Below are 21,128 nucleotides of genomic sequence, written 5' to 3'. Positions count from 1 at the left end.
CTCTAGATTTGTATTACAAAAGAGCATTCCCCAAATAAATGGTTTATGCTTTCCTCAACTCTCGAACATAGGACATAGTTGATATCAGGAATGTTTATGTATTTTCGAATTCTGTCTTTTGTTGTCAACATTTTCCTGTATACCAGCCTGAGAATAAATTGGTGACGAGGAATAATCTTTGGATACCATACCACATTATGTCAATCTACCTCATGTCCTCTTGTTCTAACCATTTTACATGTCTTTTCTGTAATGAACTTCTCATTGTTTTCTATTTTCCAGCATATTTCATCATTTCTTTCATTGAGTTACTTTTACGTCATTAGGTTTAGGATTCTATCACCTTCTGAAATACGCCTCAAAAGTGAATCGTATTTACCTTCATAGACGTCTCTAAATGAGTACTTGATGTATTCTCTTCTAACTATGTTTCCTTGTATTTCTTCTTTGAATATAATGGGAATATTATCCAACCAAGGATCATGCCAGAATAGTACCCCTCTTCCATTTCCAATTGTGGTTTTCACCATTTGAAAGACACGTTTTCTTGTTTTTATGATCTTTTTCAATGACCATGCCATTTTTTCATTGATATTTTGTGTCCAGATACTCTGTTCTTCCTTCATAAATCTTGTATGCACCCATTTGACCCATAGGAAGTCCGTTTTTTGCTCCAACTCTCACAAGCTCCTAATGGTGAGGGTTTTGTTCCATTCAACACAACTTTTTATTCATAATTCGTCTTCTTCTATGGGAGTGCAAACATCCTCCCATTTGACTTTTTTGTCTCATCTACCTTGTGTTCCCCAAATGTAATCTCTCATGATTCTATCGAGTTCAACCATTACTTTCTTTAGGATGACTATCTGTTGTGCCCAATAGCCAATAATTCCAAAGATGACTCTTTTAACGAGCTCAATTCTACCTGCATAAGACAGTTTTTACGTAGCCCAACCCAAGACGGAATTTCTAACATTTTCTATCAGTTGTCTAAAGTGATTATATCAGAGTTGTTTTGATGACAGGGGTACTCCAAGATATTTCACTGGTAGTTCACCTTCCTTGATTCCCATAATATTAAATATGTTTTCTTTCTTTTCTTCATTAACCCCTCCATAGAAAGCCTGGATTTTGTCCTCGTTGATGTATAAACATGTAATACTCGAAAAGATTGTTAGAGCTTCTTTGATTATACTAACAGATTCAACATCCTCATAAGCCAAAAAAATAGATCATCTACAAAACATTTATGGGTTATTGCTTCTTCTTTGTAGTACGGGTGAAATTTGAAATGATGACTTCTCAAAAGCATTTTAAAAATACAGTCAAGATTTTATATTATTAAGACAAATAGGTAAGGAGATATAGGGTCTCCTTGCCTTACTCCACTTTCACCCTTGAAAAAGCCTCCATGAATATCATTCACACTCACAACAAAGTGAGGTGTGGAAACACATTGCATAATTCAATCAATGAAAATAATTGGAAAACCTACATTAAGGAGGAGTTCGTGGATTGATCCTCATCTGATCGAGTCAAAAGCTTTTCTAATGTCAATTTTAAGAGTCACACGTGGCAATATGCTTTTTTTGCCATATCCATTCAATAAGCTCTGCATGAGTAGGATATTATGGGAAATAGAGCGTTTAGGAATAAATGTTGATTGCCCTAATCCTACAAGCTTATCAATAACTGTTTTCAAACGTTGCGAAATAATTTTTGAAATAATTTTGTAAATAATATTGCAGCATGAAATAGGACAGAAGTCTTGAATTTTTTCCGGAATTGAATTCTTAGGAATCAAATTCAACACTGTGACGTTCCATTGCTTCAACAGTTTCCTCTTTTAGAAGAATTCCAAAACCCATTCACTTACATCTTTACCCATTATTTCCCAGTTTTCTTTGAAGAAGTTCGCGTTGAAACCATCTGGCCCTGGTCTTTTAACTCGTTCATCAAAAACACAGCTTTTCTGACTTCTTCCATACTAACTCTTGTAATCAATTGGTTACCACTTTCTCTCATTTTCTTTTGCACAATCGGTTGAAGAAATCTTCGGTTGTCCTCCATTATTGTGCTTGTTTCTGTTCCAATCAGCTCTTTGTAGAAATTTATTACTTCCTCATGAACTACATTTTGTCCTTGTAAAATATCTCCATTTGAGTTTGTGAGCCTTAGGACCTGATTTTTGAAATTCCTTGATGAATATTTTTATAGAAGAAAAAGTATTATTGTCTCCTAATTAAAGCCAATTTTCTCTAGATTTTTGCTTAGCAAAGCTTTCCTCTTTAGAACAGAGGTCTTTGAATCGCGTAAGAGCCTCTTTTTCCTCTTCCTTGTTATAAGATAGATTTGGGGTTCTTAGTGTCTTGCTTTGTATTTCCTCCAGTTTCATTCTGGCTTTCTCTACTCTTTTTGAAATCCCACTATATTTTTCTGGTCTAGCTTATTTAGCTTCCCTTTTAGTAATCTTAGTTTTCTCAAAAACTCTGAACATCTTTATTCCATTAATTCTGATGTTCCAAGTTTCATTAATGATTTCATTAAATTCTCCATCTTTAATCTAGAAGTTGAAGAACTTAAGGTCTTTTCTGTTTTTTCTCCTTCTCCTAAAAGAATTTCAAAGGACAATGATCAGAGATACATGGTTGCAAAACCTGAATTTGGCTTCTTGGGTAAAACTCCACCCATTTTTCATTCATTAAACCTCTATCAATTCTGCTCTTTCTCATTTTGTCCGCCCCTTTTGAAGTTGACCATGAAAATAGATTACATGAGGAAGACAGTTCAATGCAGCTTATGTCTCGAATGCATTCATTGAAATCCTGCATGTCTTGTGTTATGTCTGTCTCAGCCTCTCTTTCATTTCTGAATCTTGTAACATTAAAATCTCCCATAATAACTCACGGTTCGTCGTCTGTAATGCTTCTTCTCAAATCATTCCAAAGTGTCTTCCTCTCTGTCCTAGAGTTGCTTGCATAGATTACCGCAAAGAAAATTTTTACCATTGTCACCAGATTGATAACCTTTGTCAAAATAACTTGCTTGTTTTCAAAAAAATTCTTGACTTTAACCCTTCTTTTATCCTATTCTACCCAGATTCTGATTTTAACCCCATCAGAGTTATGAATAAATTCTCATTTTCTTTTAAGCAACTTTGTGCAACATTCTCTATTTGACTTTGTCTGACTTTTGTTTTAATAATTCAAAATACTGTGATTTCATTCATTTCTTCTATTCTTCTAACCTCTCTTCTCTTTATATGGTCATTTAACCCTCTAATATTCCATGTCATTAAGTTCATTAATGAAAAGAAGATGTTCCAGCTTTACTTCCCCTTCCTTTACCTTTTCTTCCTTTCTGTTTTTGCCATATGGTAAGGCTATAAGGAATTGTATTTTTCTTAATTTGTTTACCTTCCTGTTTTGGGATTTTCGTGTTTCTCTGGTCAACTTTCTTTTAAATTGGAGATTGCATAGTTTCAACCGATTCAACTGTCTCTTCTTTATCTTTCCCATTTCCTTTACCCACTTCCCCTTTCTTGCTTACTCCCACGCTTTCCCTTTCCACAACCTCTTCGGTATTGATTCTTTCTTTCGGTTCAAGTTTCTTTGTTACCTCTTCATTCTCAGTATTTGATTCTAAATCTCTTACCACTCTATCTTCCTTCCACTGTTCTTCAAAAACCTTTTATGAATTTCCTTCCTTATCTTAATCCTTCTATTTACTCAATACTGATTCTTTAGTAACATTTTTCTGCCTTGCATTCTCCACCTTTTCCTTTTCCAACATTTCTTGTTCTTCTTTCTGTTTCTTTTCTGTCTCCGTCTCTTTCTCAATCTTCTTCTTCCTTTCTTCTTCAATCATTTTCGGGCACTTGTAATAGAGATGTTTGAATGTATTACAGTCAAAGCATCTACTCGGCCTCCACTCATATGAGATTCTCATAATTGTGAGTTCACATTTTCTGTCTGTTACCGTCATCTGGTGTGGAAGAATTAATCTCGGGTGTATCTCAATGCACATCCTAGCATAAGTCACATCCTCACCTTTTTCCGTAGTTGGGTCCATGTAGAGTGGACTCCCCAATAGGCTCGCAAAGTGACTTGATGCTTCAGGGTTATACATGTGGGGAGGGATGTTGCGCAATTGGAACCAGATTTGCGCAGTTTCTTTGGGCTTGCTGAAGAGGTTCATACTTTCTGCCCATTTTTCGAGTTTCATGTAGTTTTTCTCAACAAATGTGTGTTCGTTGATCAAAATACTTTCGAGATCTGATCCTTCTTTGAATTTGAGAAAGTACAAGTCATGAATGTTTGATGTTACATTTTCTAGATCATTTCCCCCCATTGTTCCATTAAGGTTTTTTTGGTTACTAGAAATGACACATTATTTCTTTTGATTAAGTTGCCCACTATGACATTCTTCCATGACTTTACACAGTTTTTCTCAACTTCTTGGGGTAGTTTGAATTCAAACGGGGAACCGGTAATTTCAACATTTGGCTTAAATGTTCCAAATTTTTTCCCCTTTCTTGAACTAGATTGTCAGCTTTTGTTTCCCCTTTGTTCTTCTGCCCTGTATTTTGTTTCTGTTGTTCATTCTGCTCGTTACTCTAGTTTTGCCCTGTTTTCTGATCTTTACTCTACTTTTGCTCTATTTTCTAATCCTTCCCTTGAATTTTGCTCTGTTCTTCAGTTTTCTTCCAGACCTGGTCTATATTTCAATTAGAATTGTTCTTGATGAAGTAGACTATGGTTTTGGGGAATTTAGAGAGCTCTCTCAAAGTTTTAACAGACTAGCTCACAATAGTATCGTACTCCTCTTTTTTTAGGAGATTCCAATCTTGTGGGTAATGTAGGTTGAGTTGCTCTGTGTACTATTGACTTTTCTCTTTGCTTAAAACGATTTGACCTTTTTTACCCAGTATCAATAATTTCGTTATCTAATTTCTAATTTCTTTTAGGTTGACCCTTTCATTAAAACCGAACCTCCATTTCCTCGGGTCTGTTTCTTTACCCAATGCTTTCGTTTCCGTTCTTTGCGTTTTTCCTGTTTCACCCAGATTTTCTACATTAATTTTTTCTCTTTCCAATGCTTTCTGGATTACTTTCTCCGCTTCTTCGTCTGAGTCAGGTATCTCAATAGTCTCAAGTTGAATTTGATTCCCATTGGAATCCGAGTTAATAACCTGTGCATTTTTATTTCCTAGACTATTTTCTGGAACTACTCTATCTTTTTTTCCTAGAGAATGTCCTAGACTATCACAATTTAGGCTATCATCATGTATTCCACTAGCAGTTATATTATCATTTGCATTCATCCCATTAGTGTTATTGTGATTGGTAGAAAACATACATGGCATGTTGACTGCAAAATCCTTATTATTGCTCTTGCTCACGTTAGTCTGATTTCCACCCTTTCCTCCTAGCTTTGGAGACCCATGATTTTCAAGGAGGATATTCATGTGATTCTCTCCTGAGTCTATGTGGAGGTTAGCTGCATTCAAATTTTATGTCTTATGATCAAGAGAGCAGGTGTTGGATTCACTTATTGCCCTATTAAGAGAGTTGGTCGGGCTTGTACCAACTGTTGACAAAGAGGGAATTGCCCGTACTGCTGAAGCTACGATGTTTACAAAAGTCATATTTAAAGTGGCCGACACAGACGAATTCGTGTCAGCGAAGCTTTTAACAACTTTACAGTACACATAGGTTTGAAATTTGTAGAATTTCAAGGAAATTGATTTCCTAATGTACTCTAGTCTTGACCAAGAATGGTATCAATTGTCAATCGAGAGAGATCGACGAGGAGATTTAGTAAATTTCTGCGAAAAGACGACCTTCCGACCGAGAGATGAAATAACGACGCACACGGAACATGGATCGCACAAATCGCACAGATGACAAAATTTGCACGACAACGAACGGTGTGTGATTTCTTTGCGACTGCGACCGAGGGTTTCTTCAACGACGATTACGACCGCAACAATATTGTCGGCATATCGCGGCGCACACGGCACGTTGATCGCACAGTTCGCACTTCATTTAGGGTTTTGCCGTTCTTCTCTTTGTCCGTCTTCAAATTTGTCTTTTCTTTTTCACCAAGTTATAAAGTGTTCATTCGTTCGTCTTTGAAGTCACCACAGGGGATTAAACACATAACTCGTACGAGATTAAACACATAGCCCGCAAACACACTTAATCATTTAATCAGGCTCAAAACTTTTCAAGAAGGTTGGGATATCTACCTTTTGTTGCCGTTAAGTTAGATGACGGAATATTATTTACAAATTAATGTAGATCTATTTGGTAACTCTTTATGAATTAATTTTTTAATTATATAATATTTGGACTAAAAGTATGAACTGAATAAATAAATAAATAATATTGTTATAGAGGGTCTTGATCCAACTCACAAATAACATAAAATAAATTCAATATTAAAAGCTGTTCTTGTAAAATTGAACTGTTAAAGAAACAATGGCGATTTGGGCGTGAAAGAGTTTGCAAGCTGCGGTGATAAGTAGAGACAGTGAAATGCTATAGAGATCATCATCATCATCAGGAGGAAAGAGCTATTGTAAAAGGTAATGTATCTTTCATTTTTATGTCAAGTTTCTCTAATTTCTGTCTTCCTTCATCTTTCTATCTTGAGGATATCTTACTGTTTCCCACAGACACTTAAATTACTCAGTAATCCATTATCTACGGTGATTAGTTTTGTGTTTCTGGAGAAGAAATAGGGTCTGAAATTGAAGAATGACCTATATTAGTATTTGAGATCAATAAACCCTAGGTTCTATCCAGAATTCTCTGTTGAGAGGTTAAGATGCTTACCGTTCTATTTTAACCTGATTTCAGACAAATTCTCTCATATTCAATTGAGCATTAGTAGGTGATAATCTCTTTGTATTCTATTAGATTAATATACTTCTTGAGTTGTATGTGAATGATGGGACTGCAGTATTTAGTAGTATCTCTGGTTAATATATCTGTAACTTAAATGCAAAAACAATCTAATCTTGTTGTCGTGCAATCACGCGAATTGCACGCGAATATGTCAAGGTACCTAACCCTAGCTGTTGAGTTAAGTAGTAGATGGAAATTTGCAATAAATTGTTCAATTAGGAAAACCAGTCCTTCATTGTTTAGTTTAGTTGTGACCTATTGATGAATTGCAACACTGCAAGAACAACACCATCCTTCTAGATGTTCAGATTCAGTTTCAACAATTTTCCCCTCTATTTTTTCTGTTTCACTTTCAACTGTAAGGATTCATTTCTTTGATTAGAATAGCAATGTAACCTTACCGTATTAAAAAGGAAACGCAAGAAGCGTTCAAAGTATTACAAATTGAAGGGAGAAGAGAAACAAAAAACAAAAAGAGCAGAGGCAAGAGAAACAAAAAGAACAGAGGCAGAAAAAAATGTCCAAAGAAAGGCTAAATACCAATAAGATCGAACATTCTCATCCCATACAAAACCCCCAAGCAAACGCGGAGCATAAAGCCCTTGATTCTTTCCGCTCTGAAATTTTTCTCTTTGAATGTTCTTCTATTCTTTTCATTACATATTGTCCACCACATGATGAGGGGATATACTTCCAATCATTAGTGATGTCATTGTTTGCTCCCCATTTTATCCATTTTTCCTAGTAGTCAGCGACAATAAGCCACACGTTCCAATGAAAGTTGAGAATGTTCAGAATGACCAACATGTCTTTGGCTAGGTTGCAATGGAGAAGAATGTGATCGATAGTTTCCTCGTTCTTCTTGCAAAGACAACACCTACTTGCGCCCCCTTCCTTCTAAGTTTGACAGTAGTCAAGACTCCCCCGTGAATTGTTTCCCTCGCAAAAAAGAAATCCTAAATGGAATTTTGGCTTTCCACACTTCCTTCCAAGGGAACCGAGTTGGCGCCCTCTTGATGGTCGCATGTTAGATGACATGATCTTAAAATCCGGGGAGCTAGTTATAATGAGGATATCGTCACTCCGGTTGAATTGTAACTTGCATGAGAGTCTCCACTAAGCTGGCCACACTTCTTACTTATATTTAATGGTTGACTGTTGACATTAATTTGTAAGAATCCAGGTTCAGTTGCGGAAGAGTTTGATTAAATACCCTGTAAAGTATGAAGTGCAACAAGCATTTAAGTTACTTTCTCACTTAGTGTACCTGCAATGGTGGGTTGTCTATCTCTTGCAGAGTTTTGAGAACTCAAAGAGAAAATATCCTGCTAGTTTCAATCTTTAGAATTATGCTGGACAAATCATCTTTCAGTGGAGAAGATGGAATAGATCTGTACTTGAGTTTTGGATATCATCAAAATCTTGTGTATTTTGACTCACACAAGGTAATTTAAGTGGTAAGAGTATTGAATTAAGACACTTAGGTCTCAAGTTCAATTATCACTGAAAGCACCTTGATGGTGGTGGGATGTAATGGTAGCCCCTCCTCCAAGGAAAATAATCTTGGTCTCAAAAATATAAAAATCTGATTTATTTTATGCTTGTTTAAGGGAATTCCTTAGAATATTCTAGGAGAAAATTTGGTTGAACATACATTTATTATTTACTCTACCATGCTTTTTGATTGATACAAATCTCATAGGACATGCCAGGTTTGTACTTAATATTTGGTTTTCAGCTTGTTTTGCTCATAGTCTTGCTCCATTTTATCAGTGAGATAATGGACCTTTTCAGGTGGAAAATTTCATTTAGCGGAGGTAAATTGCAGTCCAAAATAGGGAAAGGCCTACCACTGGTGTGAAGGCCTTAAGAGGAAAACAATCTAAAGGAATTCCTGGCACACCTTGCAAGGCTAAATACTCCTGGATCCAAGCACGTTGAAAATTTATCCGAGAGTCGCCCCAATGGAACAAAATGATTTAACAGTTGATTTTCAACATGGACTAGCTAAAAGGCCCAAGCATGATACTTCAAATATGCAAATTGTCCCCAGGACAGGCACTCTGGAGGGTGTCTCTCTCATGATGCCTCTTTTACCAGTTCCTTGTCTGGGAAATGTTGATTCAATGTTATCCATTACCTATTCTGGAACAGTTACAAGAGGGAAGGTTGGGGCAGCAATTGGGACAGTGGACATTGGCGTCAATGACTATGCATACTTTTTCCGTATTGCTCTACCTGGTGTCAGTAAGGATCCTGGTATACTTCTTTCTTCTTCTCTCACCATTTCCTTGTTTCGCCACCCATTTTGAAACACTTGTTGTTTCTGGATCCGTTTCCAAACATTTTTGTAAACTAAATTCAGTCCGATTCAGAAATTTATTTTTGTTTATGTATCTGAAAATGATCGTGATATGGAAACAAAAGTAATAAATGTTTCCAAAAGGGGCTATTAGCTTATTGACCAGTTCATTTTGCAAAACTGTGGTAACTGTTGCAGTGTTGTATAGGAGAACCAAGTTATTTTTTTACTTAAAAAAAGAGAACATGAGTTCTGAGTTCACTTTTAAAACTAGACATGTCCCGCTGACTAGTTGAGTCATTATTTTCTACACTAACTCAGTTGAAAGTGAGGTCTGGTGAAGGGCTAGTAAAATGAGATAACAATTGCTTAGATGATTTGCATCGACAATAAATATTTGAAGTAAAGTATGTATGTATACCTATTCAGTTGGTATTATTTAGCAGGCCGGTTCAGCTGTGAGATAGAAAGTGATGGAAAAGTTAATGTTCGAGGTATGACAACAACTGGTGGGCAAACAGTGGAGAGGCATTCTCGTGTGTACCAAATGAAACTTCAGCAGCAATGCCCACCTGGGCAGTTCACTCTTTCTTTCTGTTTGCCTGGACCTGTTGATCCGAGGCTGTTTTCACCAAATTTCCGGTCTGATGGAGTTTTTGAAGCTATTGTTGTGAAGCATGTGTAAGTTTACTGCCTTGAGTTAGATTTTTCATCCTTTCAAATCACAATTGGTGTATTTTTGCAATTTGATTGGTTTTGTTGACAGGAACAGTTGATTGTTTAGCATTATATTACTCAGAACATGGTCTCAATTGCCTTTGGTCCTAGTTTTTATCTCTTTGGGTGCAATTCAGAGGAACTTTAAAAAAATCTTGATTGGTATATTTAGAGTAGAAAACTTTTGGATGTTTAAAGTAGCATATAATATTTTTAGTTTTTGAAGGTGCAAATATTATAGACTGAATGACCTCCTTATTTGGTTCCTTTATTTTTTTGCATTTATGGTGTGGATTTGTAGGGCGTTTTTAAATGAGAATTGAACTCTTTTAGACTTGGCTATCTTAGTGTTATTATCGGTGTTTTTTTGAAGTTATGGAGTGTTTTTGGTCAATTTATTAGTAAATTATGATAAAGTGTTGGTCTCATAATATGTAACTAGATCCTATATCTGTTATTATTGATGCTTCTTATCATGACAAACTTATCCTTATGTTGTCAAGTAGGGTCATATAAATGCATCAACTAACTATTACATTATTAAATGTATAATTGATAATTATGAAATTAAAATTAAATGGGTGAAATTCTATTTAAGATTAAAATTTGTAATTGAAATTAAATTCAAACTAACGTGATTTCATATTTTTTTAATTCCAATTTTTAGTTTAATTTTAATATTTATATTTTCTATATTTTCCAAATAAAATATTTCATATTTTATCGTTACTTATTTTTAATTTAGAAAGTTAAAATGTTGAATTAATATTTTTTTTAACTAATTAAAATGTCGAACCTATATATATATATATTTTAAATTAGGAAGTTAAATTAAAACTAATATTATTTTTCAGTTTATAAAATTAGAATGCCGAACTTATATTTTTTTAATGCAATTAAAAAGTTGAACCTATATATTAAAAAAAAAAAAAGCGAAATCTTCAACAAATATTTTTTTAGTTTAGAACGTTAAAGTGTCGAACTAATTTTTTATTTATTTAACATGTGATTTTTCTCTTAATAATAATGAAACTTTAGACAAAAACTATTGAGTTATTTATTCTAATAACGTTTATTAAACTAATATCTTAATAATATATAAATACAATTGTATAATTTTTCAAAATATAAAAATGGAATGTAAATTCTAATTTTACTCCTCAGGTCAAGGCACCCCATAATAGGGAGCCTTTTTTTCCTCAATTTTTTTTTACTAATATCCGATTTCATTCAAAACTTCGAATCATACTGTAATTTACAGGTATATTAATACGTTCCAATAATTAATTACATTTTTCTTTTGGCAACTTAGCTCTATATATATATATATTACCTACCAATCAGGGAATCAATGAGCACGAGTCTTCTCCTGATTGGAGGTGACGACGCTAGGACAGTCCTACTATCCACCTCAAAAAGTCAACTCTCTCTTCTCATGTACATTTATATATATATTCAAAATCTCCGACATAATTTTCCGACCACCGATGAACAACAATAATGGCTTTAAAGGTATTATCCGCCCTAGACACGGCAAAGACACAGTTGTATCACTTCAAGGCAATCGTAATCGCCGGAATGGGTCTTTTCACAGACGCCTACGATCTCTTCTGTATCCCACCAATCATGGTTCTAATCGGCCATGTTTATTATCAAGATGTTCAAAACCCTAAAGACCGTTACAAGGTTCCCATCCCCGTCAGCTCAGCCATGTTTGCCATGGCCCTCCTAGGAACTGTCATCGGTCAACTACTCTTTGGACGCCTTGGCGACTCTATGGGTCGCCAACGCGTCTACGGTTACCCTCTAATGTTAATGATTATCGGTTCATTCGGTTGTGGCTTCTCCTTTTGCACTACATGAGGCTGCGTTCTTGGAACGCTAGGGTTTTATAGGTTCTTGTTGGGGATAGGGATTGGTGGGGATTACCCTTTGTCGGCTACTATTATGTCGGAGTTTGCGAATAAGCGAACCAGGGGGGCGTTCATTGCAGCGGTTTTCTCCATGCAGGGATTCGGTATCTTAGTGAGTTCCACGGTGACAATGGTGGTTTGCGCGATATTCGACTCAGCGTCTAGTCATAGTCATGGTGATAAACGCACGCCTATGGCGGCTGATGTTGCGTGGCGGCTTATTCTCATGATCGGTGCAATTCCTGCTTCTATGACTTTTTATTGGCGTATGATGATGCCCGAAACTGCTAGGTATATACCTAACTTTACACAAATCATTAATTATTAGTTTCATTCTTCTAAATTCATATTTGAAGTGATATTTATTTGTGGGTTCATTCGATCCTACCTGTATCCACTCACACAAAGAGAAACATAATCATCTTCTCATTTAATTCTTCTATGCGACGGCCCTTCTAAGTGTCGGTACATGATTGAACTAGGTTTCAAATTTATTGTAAAAATTCTAAGCTACATGCATGAAACAAAAACATTAAAACAACAACAATAATGTTAGGATCTTCATTCAATGAATCTCGTAATGTCTAGAATATCAATACTAAGAGACTAATCAACATGAATCTCTACCCTTTTAGTTTTGTTGATCAATTTCAAAGTTTTATATTTTTGAGTTTTGAAACTTAATTTTACCCTTCATCAAGTTGTATTTCTAGTAGTCCTAGATCTTCTCAACCATTTTAACAACATTTTTCTTTTTACTTCAAACACTATTAATACTTTTTTAATAATATTAATTTATTTTAGAATTGATAATATGGAGAAATTTATGTATGTAGTTGTGTGATTAATTATTTTAGGGGTAAGAATTAAGTAAATTGAAAGTATTTGTTTTTGGTTGAAATTATTTATCAAAATAAACCTTTCTTTAACAAGATTGAATTTATTCTTGTCAACATTTTTTTTTAGACCGTGTCAATTTATCTTAATAGCTTTATTTGATAAATAATATAAGAAAATATAATACAATTTTGCTGAAATTTTAGCATTAAGAAAATGAAATGTTTGATGAAGACATTAATATTGTTTTATTTTGGTATATTCTAACATTAGGTGTCAATATTCCGAATATGTCGTTGTATGCTATCAGTAGTTATTTATTAAAAAATATGTTCACTAATTAAAAAGTCAGTCCTTACAACTTACAACAGATACATGGGATTAAAAATTAGATGATGATATTAATGTATAAGAAATAACAATAATTATTTGACAGATACATAAAACAATACTTAAAGAAACCCTATATATATTAATTACTTAATATTAGACACAATAAAAAAAGGAACAAAACCAATATATCTATATAAATCTGTAACTAAATTGTGTAAATCATTTATAATATTACATAAACCCCACCAATAATGAGAGAAAATAAACAGAAGTAATGAAATTTGAGCTAATAATTCAAGTTAAGTTATTTTATAACATGAGTCAAGATTAACTTTTAGAGATGTCATTAAATGTGGCATCGTCTATTTCTCTTCTTCTTTAACATCTCCATTTCAAATAATCCCATCATCTATCTATGGATAGTCTTCAGAGTTCTCAAAAATCAACCATTAAATGAACCCCGATTGAAAGAGTCGATAGTTGTTCGAGTCTTTAGGACTAATTGGAATAAATTCCTATTTTGTAGGATTGTTACTTACCTAGTGCTATATATAGCCTACTTCTTATTGAATAAGAGTTAAGCATTTTTTTTATTCTTTACATTTGGTATCAGAGCCAAGTTTGAGAGTGAGAGTTTTTGAGAGGTAGCAACCTGAGATCTCAAACACAGCAAAATAAGTGAAGATAAAATCCTTACCAAAATTCCACATTTTGATGGTCACTATGATCATTGGAGCGAACTCATGGAGAACCTATTGCGGGCAAAAGGTCTATGGAGTCTAGTGGAATGCGGTTTTGAAGAACCAACGGAAAGAACCCTACTCACAGATGCACAGTAGGGACTATTGGACAATGCCAGAACCAAAGATCATCAAGTAAAACATTATCTCTTTCAAGCAATAGATAGAACTGTTTTCGAGCAAATTCTGGATCGACGCACGTCCAAGGTAGTGTGAGATTCACTGAAGAAGAAATTTGGAGGAAATGAAAAGTGAAAAAGTTATTGAGAAATTCTCTAAGAAGAGATTTTGAAATTCTAGAGATGAAGAAATGAGAAAGCATCACTGATTAATTTGCAAGAGTAATGGTAATTGCAAACAAGTTGCACAGCAACGGGGAGGACATGCCAGATTCTAAGATCGTGGAGAAGATCTTGCGCACCTTGACTGAGCAATTCACATGTGTGGTAGTGTCCATCAAAGAATCCAAGGACACAGATAACATATCCATTGATGAACTACAAAGCTCACTGGTGATGCACGAGTAGAAGTTCAATCGCGTTCATAAGGAAGATGACGACCAAACTCTCAAGGTGGAAGAAAGAGCCATGTATGGAAGAGGCAGAGGACCATCTCGAGGCCACGGACGAGGCAGAGGAAGATATAATGTGGATAAAGCCACTATTGAGTGTTTTAAGTGTCAAAATTTAGGACACTATCAATTTGAATGTCCTAAGTGGAACAAAGAAGCAAAGTATGCTGAACTGGAAGAGGATGAACTTCTATTGATGGCCTATGTGGATGATTCTGAGAGAAAAATGAGAGACGTTTGGTTCATTGATTCAGGGTGCTCAAACCATATGTGCAGTGACAAATATGTGTTTTCAAACTTGGACTTGGCATTCTCCCATTCAGTCAAGCTTGGAAACAACAACAGAATGCAAGTAAGTGGCAAAGGAGGTGTTAAACTAGAGTTAGGAGGCGTTGTATATGGCATAGGAGATGTCTACTTCGTACCAGATCTCAAGAACAATCTATTGAGCGTTGGCCAACTACAAGAGAAGAGATTAACATTGTTGTTTTAAGGAAAACTATGCAATATCTATCAACCACAAAGAGGTTTGATTGCACAGACTGAGAAGAGTCTAAACAGGATGTTCACCATAGTGTCAGAATCACCAAGGGTTAATAATGTGCAGCAAGAAAGAAGCAAATAAGTGAATTGTTTTCAGACAAATGGAGATGATCTATCTAAGCTTTGGTACCAACGATATGGCCACCTTAGTTACAAAGGTCTGCGCACACTTCAGTACAAAGAGATGGTACATGGTCTTCCAAGGTTCTTGGCTTTAACTATAACGTGTGTGGATTGCCTAAATGGTAAACAGACAAGAAGTGCAATCCTGAAGCATGTCTCTTAGAGAGCAACTCAGACGTTGGAGCTCGTTTACTCAGACATGTGTGGTCCTATAACTCCTACATCCAATAGTGGAAAAATGTATTTTCTAAGCTTTATCGACGATTTCAACAGAAAATGATGGGTTTATTTTTTAGAAAAAAAATCATAAGCCCTAGAATGTTTCAAAATGTTCAAGATTTTGGTTGAAAATGAAGCAGGGAAGCCACTCAAGTCTCTAAGAACTAATAGGGGCGGTGAATACACCTCCATTGTTTTTAATGATTTTTGCAATGAGAACGGGATTCGTAGTCAACTAACAAATGACTACACACCTCAACAAAATGGCATCTCCGAGAGGAAGAACCGAACAGTAATGAATATGGTGCGAGCATTACTTTCATCAAAAAAAATTCCAAAATCTTTCTGGTCAGAAGCAGTAAACTGGATTTTTCATGTACTGAACTGATGTCCCACTTTAGCAGTAAAAGACGTCACCCTTCACGAAGCTTGGAGTGGAGTCAAGCCTCACGTGGAGCATTTCAAAGTCTGGGGGTGTATAGCTCATGCTCACGTTCCCAAAGTCAACAGAGGTAAACTAGATATTAAAACTTCAGTTTGTGTTTCCTTAGGAGTAAGAGGAAGAATCACAAGTTCCAGAGAGAGTAAGAAGACCTCATACTTGGATGAATGATTTTGTAAGTGGAGATACTTTGTCAGATGATGACAACATTAATATGGTACAAGATATGGGTCCTGAAGATCCAACTCATTTTTAAGATGCAGTGAAAGAGAAAAAATGGAGACAGGCAATGGACAGTGAAATCAGTTCCATAGAAAAGAACAACACCCGGACTCTCACAAAGTTACCAAAAGGCGCCAAGAATATTGGAGTCAAATGGGTTTTTAAGACAAAGCGAGACGAAAATGTGAAGATCACAAAGCACAAAGCTCGCCTAGTAGCTAAGGGTTACTCTCAAAAATAGGGCATCGACTACTCCGAGGTTTTTGCTCCGGTGGCTCGGTTAGATACAGTAAGAATGGTAATAGCATCAACAGCTCATAAAGGATGGAAATTTTATCAGTTTGATGTAAAGTCAGCATTTCTGCACGACGACCTAACCGAACAAGTGTTTGTTGATCAACCCAGAGGCTATGAGAAGAAGGAAATGAAGAAATGGTGTATCAACTGCACAAGGCATTGTACGGACTAAAACAAGCTTATAGAGCTTGGTTTAGTCGAATCAAAGCTCATTTCATTAAGGAGGGATTTCAGGGCTGCCACAGTGAACAAACTCTCTTCACCAAAAGAAGAAAGGAAGGTACAATTCTCATCATCAGCATCTATGTTGATGATTTAATTTTAACTGGTGATGATGAGTCCTTGATGATGGAGTTTAAAACATCAATGATGAGGGAATTCGACATGACAGATTTGGGATGTATGAGTTATTTCTTGGGTATTGAAGTTTTACAAAAGAAAGAAGTGATATTTATCTGTCAAAGAATGTATGTAGAAGAAGTTTTGAAAAGATTTGGAATGTTGGAGAGCAATTTAGTAAACAATCCTACTGCACCAGGGTTGAAGATTCACAATGATGTAGAGGGAGTACCTGTGAATGAGACTTACTACAAACAAATAGTAGGAAGTCTTGTGTACCTCACCTCCACGAGGCCTGATCTAATGTATGCTACAAGTCTGCTAAGCAGGTATATGGCTAAGCCCACTATGCTTCATCTACAAATTACAAAAAGGGTTCTTAGATACCTAAAAGAACGATGAATCCGGGAATTTTCTATAAGAAATGGAGTCAATCGGAGGAACTTGAAGCCTACACTAACCGTGATTATGCCGGTGATAGTAACGATCGAAAAAGTACTAGTGGATATGTATTTCTACTCAGTTCAGGAGTTGTAGCTTGGAGTTCGAAGAAACAACCTATTGTGACACTATCTACTATCGAAGTAGAATTTGTGGCAGCGGTTGTATGTGTTTGTCAAGCCATTTGGATGAAGAGGATACTTAAGGTGATGATCTATGAAGGGAAGAGTTGTACAAACATAAAATGTGACAACAGTTCCACAATCAAGTTATCCAAAAATCCAGTTATGCATGGTCGCAGTAAGCATATCGATGTTCGTTTTCACTTCTTAAGGGATTTATCAGAAGAATTAACTATCTCCTTAGTTCACTATGCAAGTGCTGATCAAATTGCAGATATCATGACCAAGCTATTGAAGGTAGATGTGTTTCAGAAACTTCGAGCCTCGCTTGGTGTGTGTGATTTTGCAAAAGTAAGCTAATGGTTCTTCTTGGCATTAGCTTAAGGGAGAGATTGAAAGAGTCAGTAGTTGTCTGAGTTTTTAGGATTAATTGGAATAAAAAATTCAGTAGTTGTCCTAGTCTTTAGGACTAGTTGGAATAAATTCCTATTTTGTAGGATTGTTAGTTTACTTTGATTAAGTCTTATTCATTTGTATCGTGGCTATTTTTCAGCCTTAGTTTCCTTTGTTAAGAGTCTGGTGTACTTAACTAGTGTTATATATAGCCTAGTTCTTATTGAATAACAGTTAAGCATTTTCTCTATTCTTTATATGATTCTCTAAAATAGTACGAATAATTGAAATAATAAACCTCTTTACAAAGATCTTCCCAATACTCAAATTTTTAGGTATAACAATCATTCTCCACCTTGTTATCATAATCAAAAGGGGAAGGACATTTCTCTTTTTTGAGTGATCCATCGGTTGGGTTTTGCAACAACAAAACTACGGATCTTCTTAGAAATTAAACCGGTAATAAATCAGTTTCCAAATCGTCTATGACGAACAACATATTTACCAAAAACTGAAATAGCTAGCACAAAACAATAACAACACAATATACGTGGTTCGGTCAAAATTGACTTACGTCCACGGGAGGGATAAGTTTCACTAAATCAAAGATATGTCAATAGTAGAAACTTACATACCCTGCTCTCAAATGAAAAAATTTATTACATTAGGAATGATTGGAATACTCCACAATCAAAAACTTCTTCAACCTCTCTCTCTAGATCAGTCAAAAAACAAAGAAGGAAACAAAAATCCTAAATCTGTTAATTCTCTCTCAACCTTACTATGTTAAAAACTGTATTTATACGCTAACTCGTTTTCATAACAGAAAACTCTGACATGACATGCTTTTATAATAGAAAAACCCATTTATTTACCGAACCAATGACATATCATAATTTCAATTATTCTGATCACATGTTCACATAACACTATCTATATATACGAGATTATGTATCACATGGACATAGTGATAAGTGATGCACCAATTTCACGTAATCAGAATTACCTCCTAACCTAGTTAGACTCTTGACTATATTTATGTACCTTTTCAATTGGAGACAATGATTCGATGAGGCTTAGTGTTCTTCTTGATTGAGAATGTTTCTTAGTCTATCGAAGATTGCTTACACATAGTCAATGTGAAGTTATGACATGGACATAGAGGTACTTGGTGTGACCACTGATTTCACGCAATTAGGATATGATCTCCTAATCTAACTAGACTCTCAACTACATGTTGGTACTTGTTCAATCGGGAACAATGAATAATAGAAGAGATTTAGTGTTCTTCTAGATTTGACATGTTTCATAGTTTATCGAAAATTGTTTACACATAGTCAATGTAAAGTTAGCCAACCGGACGTCCAAGAGGTCATAGAGACCGAGACTAATCAAAATTTCCAGCTTATCATAGTTTGTTTGTTTTTCTTTTATGGACTTTCATCCTTTGTTTGCGATTTTCTTGACATGCCCACCACACTATATCTGGTTGAATCATAAATTATCAGGTTACAAAGTTTTATTTGCGTTAAAAATTTAGTTTAAACCGTTATGAAACTTCCATATATATATTCTTTTTATTTTTAAAATTTTTAAAGATTTAGCTGGTTTTTCATCAAAGTCTTCTTGATCATCCTCAATTCTCTCAACCATATTAATTGAAGGCTCTTATAACCTCAACACTATTGATATCCTTGCACAAGAGTTTAACAAAAATATTCCCTAGTCGGCAAGGAAAGTAAACTACATCTCTTTATATGTTGGAAATGATATATTTATTGTCTTTGTTACTCCACTTGGAAATAGACTGGTTTAGATACATAAAATAACAAAAAACTATCAATGACATATTAAAACTAATTATAACATTGTAACTCACATTATATAGGTACACTGCACTAGTAGAGAAGGATGTCCTCCAGGCGGCCAAAAACATGGAGAAAGTACTTCACGTGTCCCTGAGCCAGATCGCCGAGGACTCCAAATACTTTCCGAGGACTCCAACTCTTACTCCTACTCCTCCCTCTTACGGGTTCCTCTCCAAAGAATTCTTCAGCCGTCACGGCCGCGACCTTTTCTCCTGCGCCATCACATGGTTCCTCGTCGACATAGTCTTTTACAGCACAAACTTGGTCCAATCACGACTCAACACTTCAAGATACCTCCATCGAACGTCCCACATTAACGCATACAAAGAAGCCTACCACGTCGCTAGACTACAAGCAATCATAGCCGTCTGTTCCACCATCCCCGGATACTTTGCCACCGTCTATTTCATCGACAGGGTTGGTCGTATCAAGATCCAGATCACGGGCTTTCTCTTAATGGCCGCCGCCTTCTTATCCGTCGGCATACCTTACTCCGCTTATTGGTATCGCCATACCAACGTCGGATTCTTGATTCTATATGGACTCACATTTTTCTTCGCCAATTTTGGACCAAACACGACCACGTTCATAGTCCCCGCTGAGCTTTTCCCTGCGAGATTCCGGGCTACGTGTCACGGTATCTCGGGGGCGGCGGGAAAACTTGGGGCGATTGTTGGAGCCGTGGGTTTCTTGTGGGTGTCGTATCAAACGGATTCGAAAAGTCACGAGAAGAGAATGGCGGCGGCGTTGATAATACTTGGGGGAGTGAGCTTGTTGGGGGCCGCAATTACCTATTTTTTCACGAGGGAAACCAACGGCAGGTCGTTGGAAGAGAACGAGAGTTAGAAAGGGCATCAACGGATCACTCCTTAATGGGTTTTGTTTCTACTTGATTATATATTTTTATGTCAAGAATACCATAATATCACTTGTTTAAAATATATATTTTATATTTTTACTTAATAATTTTATTTAAATAATAAATTAATTTTAAAATCATCTCCACCTTACAGACTAATTCTCAAACTCAAAATGCATAAACATCACATTCCAACCCAAAACTTAATTCCAAACCTAAAATAATATTCTTAAAATATTTATTTTATACATTAACATTTTAACCTTATTAATATTATTTATATATTTATCAACTTTATATATATATTTAACCTCATTTTTTTCTATTCATTTAATAAAATTAATTATATATCAATAATTTATAAACAACAAAATAATTCAATAATACATTTAAATAAACAAAAATATTATATTAAAACAAACATTATTAATAAAAAAATACTTTGTACACAAACACATCACATAAATAATGTAACAATATAAAATAAATTATAAAATATAAAATAAATTAGATAAAATTTTAAGTATAATAAATTTAATAATTTAATTATACATTTAAAAAATATTATAATTTTTTATCTTAAAAATAAAAATATATATATATAAGTTGACAGATTAATTTATACGTACAGAAATTAAAAGTTATTAAAAAAACAATATAAGTACCATTTTTTAAAACTTAAAAAAAAATGGTGATATGAACAGTATAAACCATATATATGCGTTTTTTTAAAAAAAAAATTAAAGGGAGAGTAAATTCTAATTTTGTTGATACGCGGACAGTTGGAGCAAAACTTGATGATGTGTTTGCGTTAGGCCTTAGAGAAGGCCTAGTTATATTTTTGAAAAATTAATCATTTTAATTTATTTAGAATTATTATTTAGAATAAAATATTTTTAAACAAAAATATGTTTTTGAAAAATGAAAAATATCATT

At 34.9% G+C, this 21,128-nt stretch overlaps 2 protein-coding genes and 1 pseudogene across 4 annotated transcripts; 2 read left to right on the top strand and 1 right to left on the bottom strand.

Annotated features, from left to right (window-relative positions):
* Window positions 1-3,459: 3,459 nt before the first annotated feature.
* Window positions 3,460-4,071, bottom strand: LOC124930634 (beta-mannosyltransferase 2-like). The gene is made up of 2 exons (XM_047470962.1): window positions 3,736-4,071; window positions 3,460-3,672 (listed from the first exon to the last, which is right to left on the bottom strand). The coding sequence occupies exons 1-2, from the start codon at window positions 4,069-4,071 to the stop codon at window positions 3,460-3,462; spliced, it is 549 nt and encodes a 182-aa protein (XP_047326918.1).
* Window positions 4,072-6,440: 2,369 nt separating this feature from the next.
* LOC124932882 (increased DNA methylation 3-like) lies at window positions 6,441-10,211 on the top strand. Of its 3 annotated transcripts, none has more exons than XM_047473594.1 (4): window positions 6,441-6,589; window positions 8,706-9,170; window positions 9,657-9,894; window positions 9,986-10,211. In XM_047473594.1, exons 2-4 carry the CDS (start codon window positions 8,876-8,878, stop codon window positions 9,987-9,989), a joined length of 537 nt encoding a protein of 178 aa, XP_047329550.1. In that variant the 5' UTR covers window positions 6,441-6,589; window positions 8,706-8,875; the 3' UTR covers window positions 9,990-10,211. The 3 variants fall into 3 exon arrangements, with proteins under 3 accessions (XP_047329550.1, XP_047329548.1, XP_047329549.1); XM_047473592.1 differs by having other exon boundaries at window positions 9,980-10,211; XM_047473593.1 differs by having other exon boundaries at window positions 6,442-6,589; window positions 9,660-9,894; window positions 9,980-10,211.
* A 1,219-nt stretch (window positions 10,212-11,430) lies between these two features.
* On the top strand, window positions 11,431-20,188 carry LOC124932881 (annotated as a pseudogene).
* The last annotated feature ends 940 nt before the right edge of the window (window positions 20,189-21,128 follow it).

The sequence above is a fragment of the Impatiens glandulifera genome, chromosome 3 (genome assembly GCF_907164915.1).
Source record: "Impatiens glandulifera chromosome 3, dImpGla2.1, whole genome shotgun sequence".
Taxonomy (NCBI): Eukaryota; Viridiplantae; Streptophyta; class Magnoliopsida; order Ericales; family Balsaminaceae; genus Impatiens; species Impatiens glandulifera.
The sequence above is the reverse complement of the archived record's forward strand: the minus strand, read 5'-3'. Positions and strand labels throughout refer to the sequence as shown.

Coding starts and splice junctions, on each gene's coding strand:
- LOC124930634 (XM_047470962.1), bottom strand. CDS start 4,071: ATGGACCCAACTACGGAAAAAGGTGAGGATGTGACTTATGCTAGGATG. Junction 3,673..3,735: donor AAAATGTTACTAAAGAATCA/GTATTGAGTAAA, acceptor TTTGAAGAACAG/TGGAAGGAAGATAGAGTGGT.
- LOC124932882 (XM_047473592.1), top strand. CDS start 8,876: ATGGAACAAAATGATTTAACAGTTGATTTTCAACATGGACTAGCTAAA. Junction 9,171..9,656: donor TGGTGTCAGTAAGGATCCTG/GTATACTTCTTT, acceptor GGTATTATTTAG/CAGGCCGGTTCAGCTGTGAG.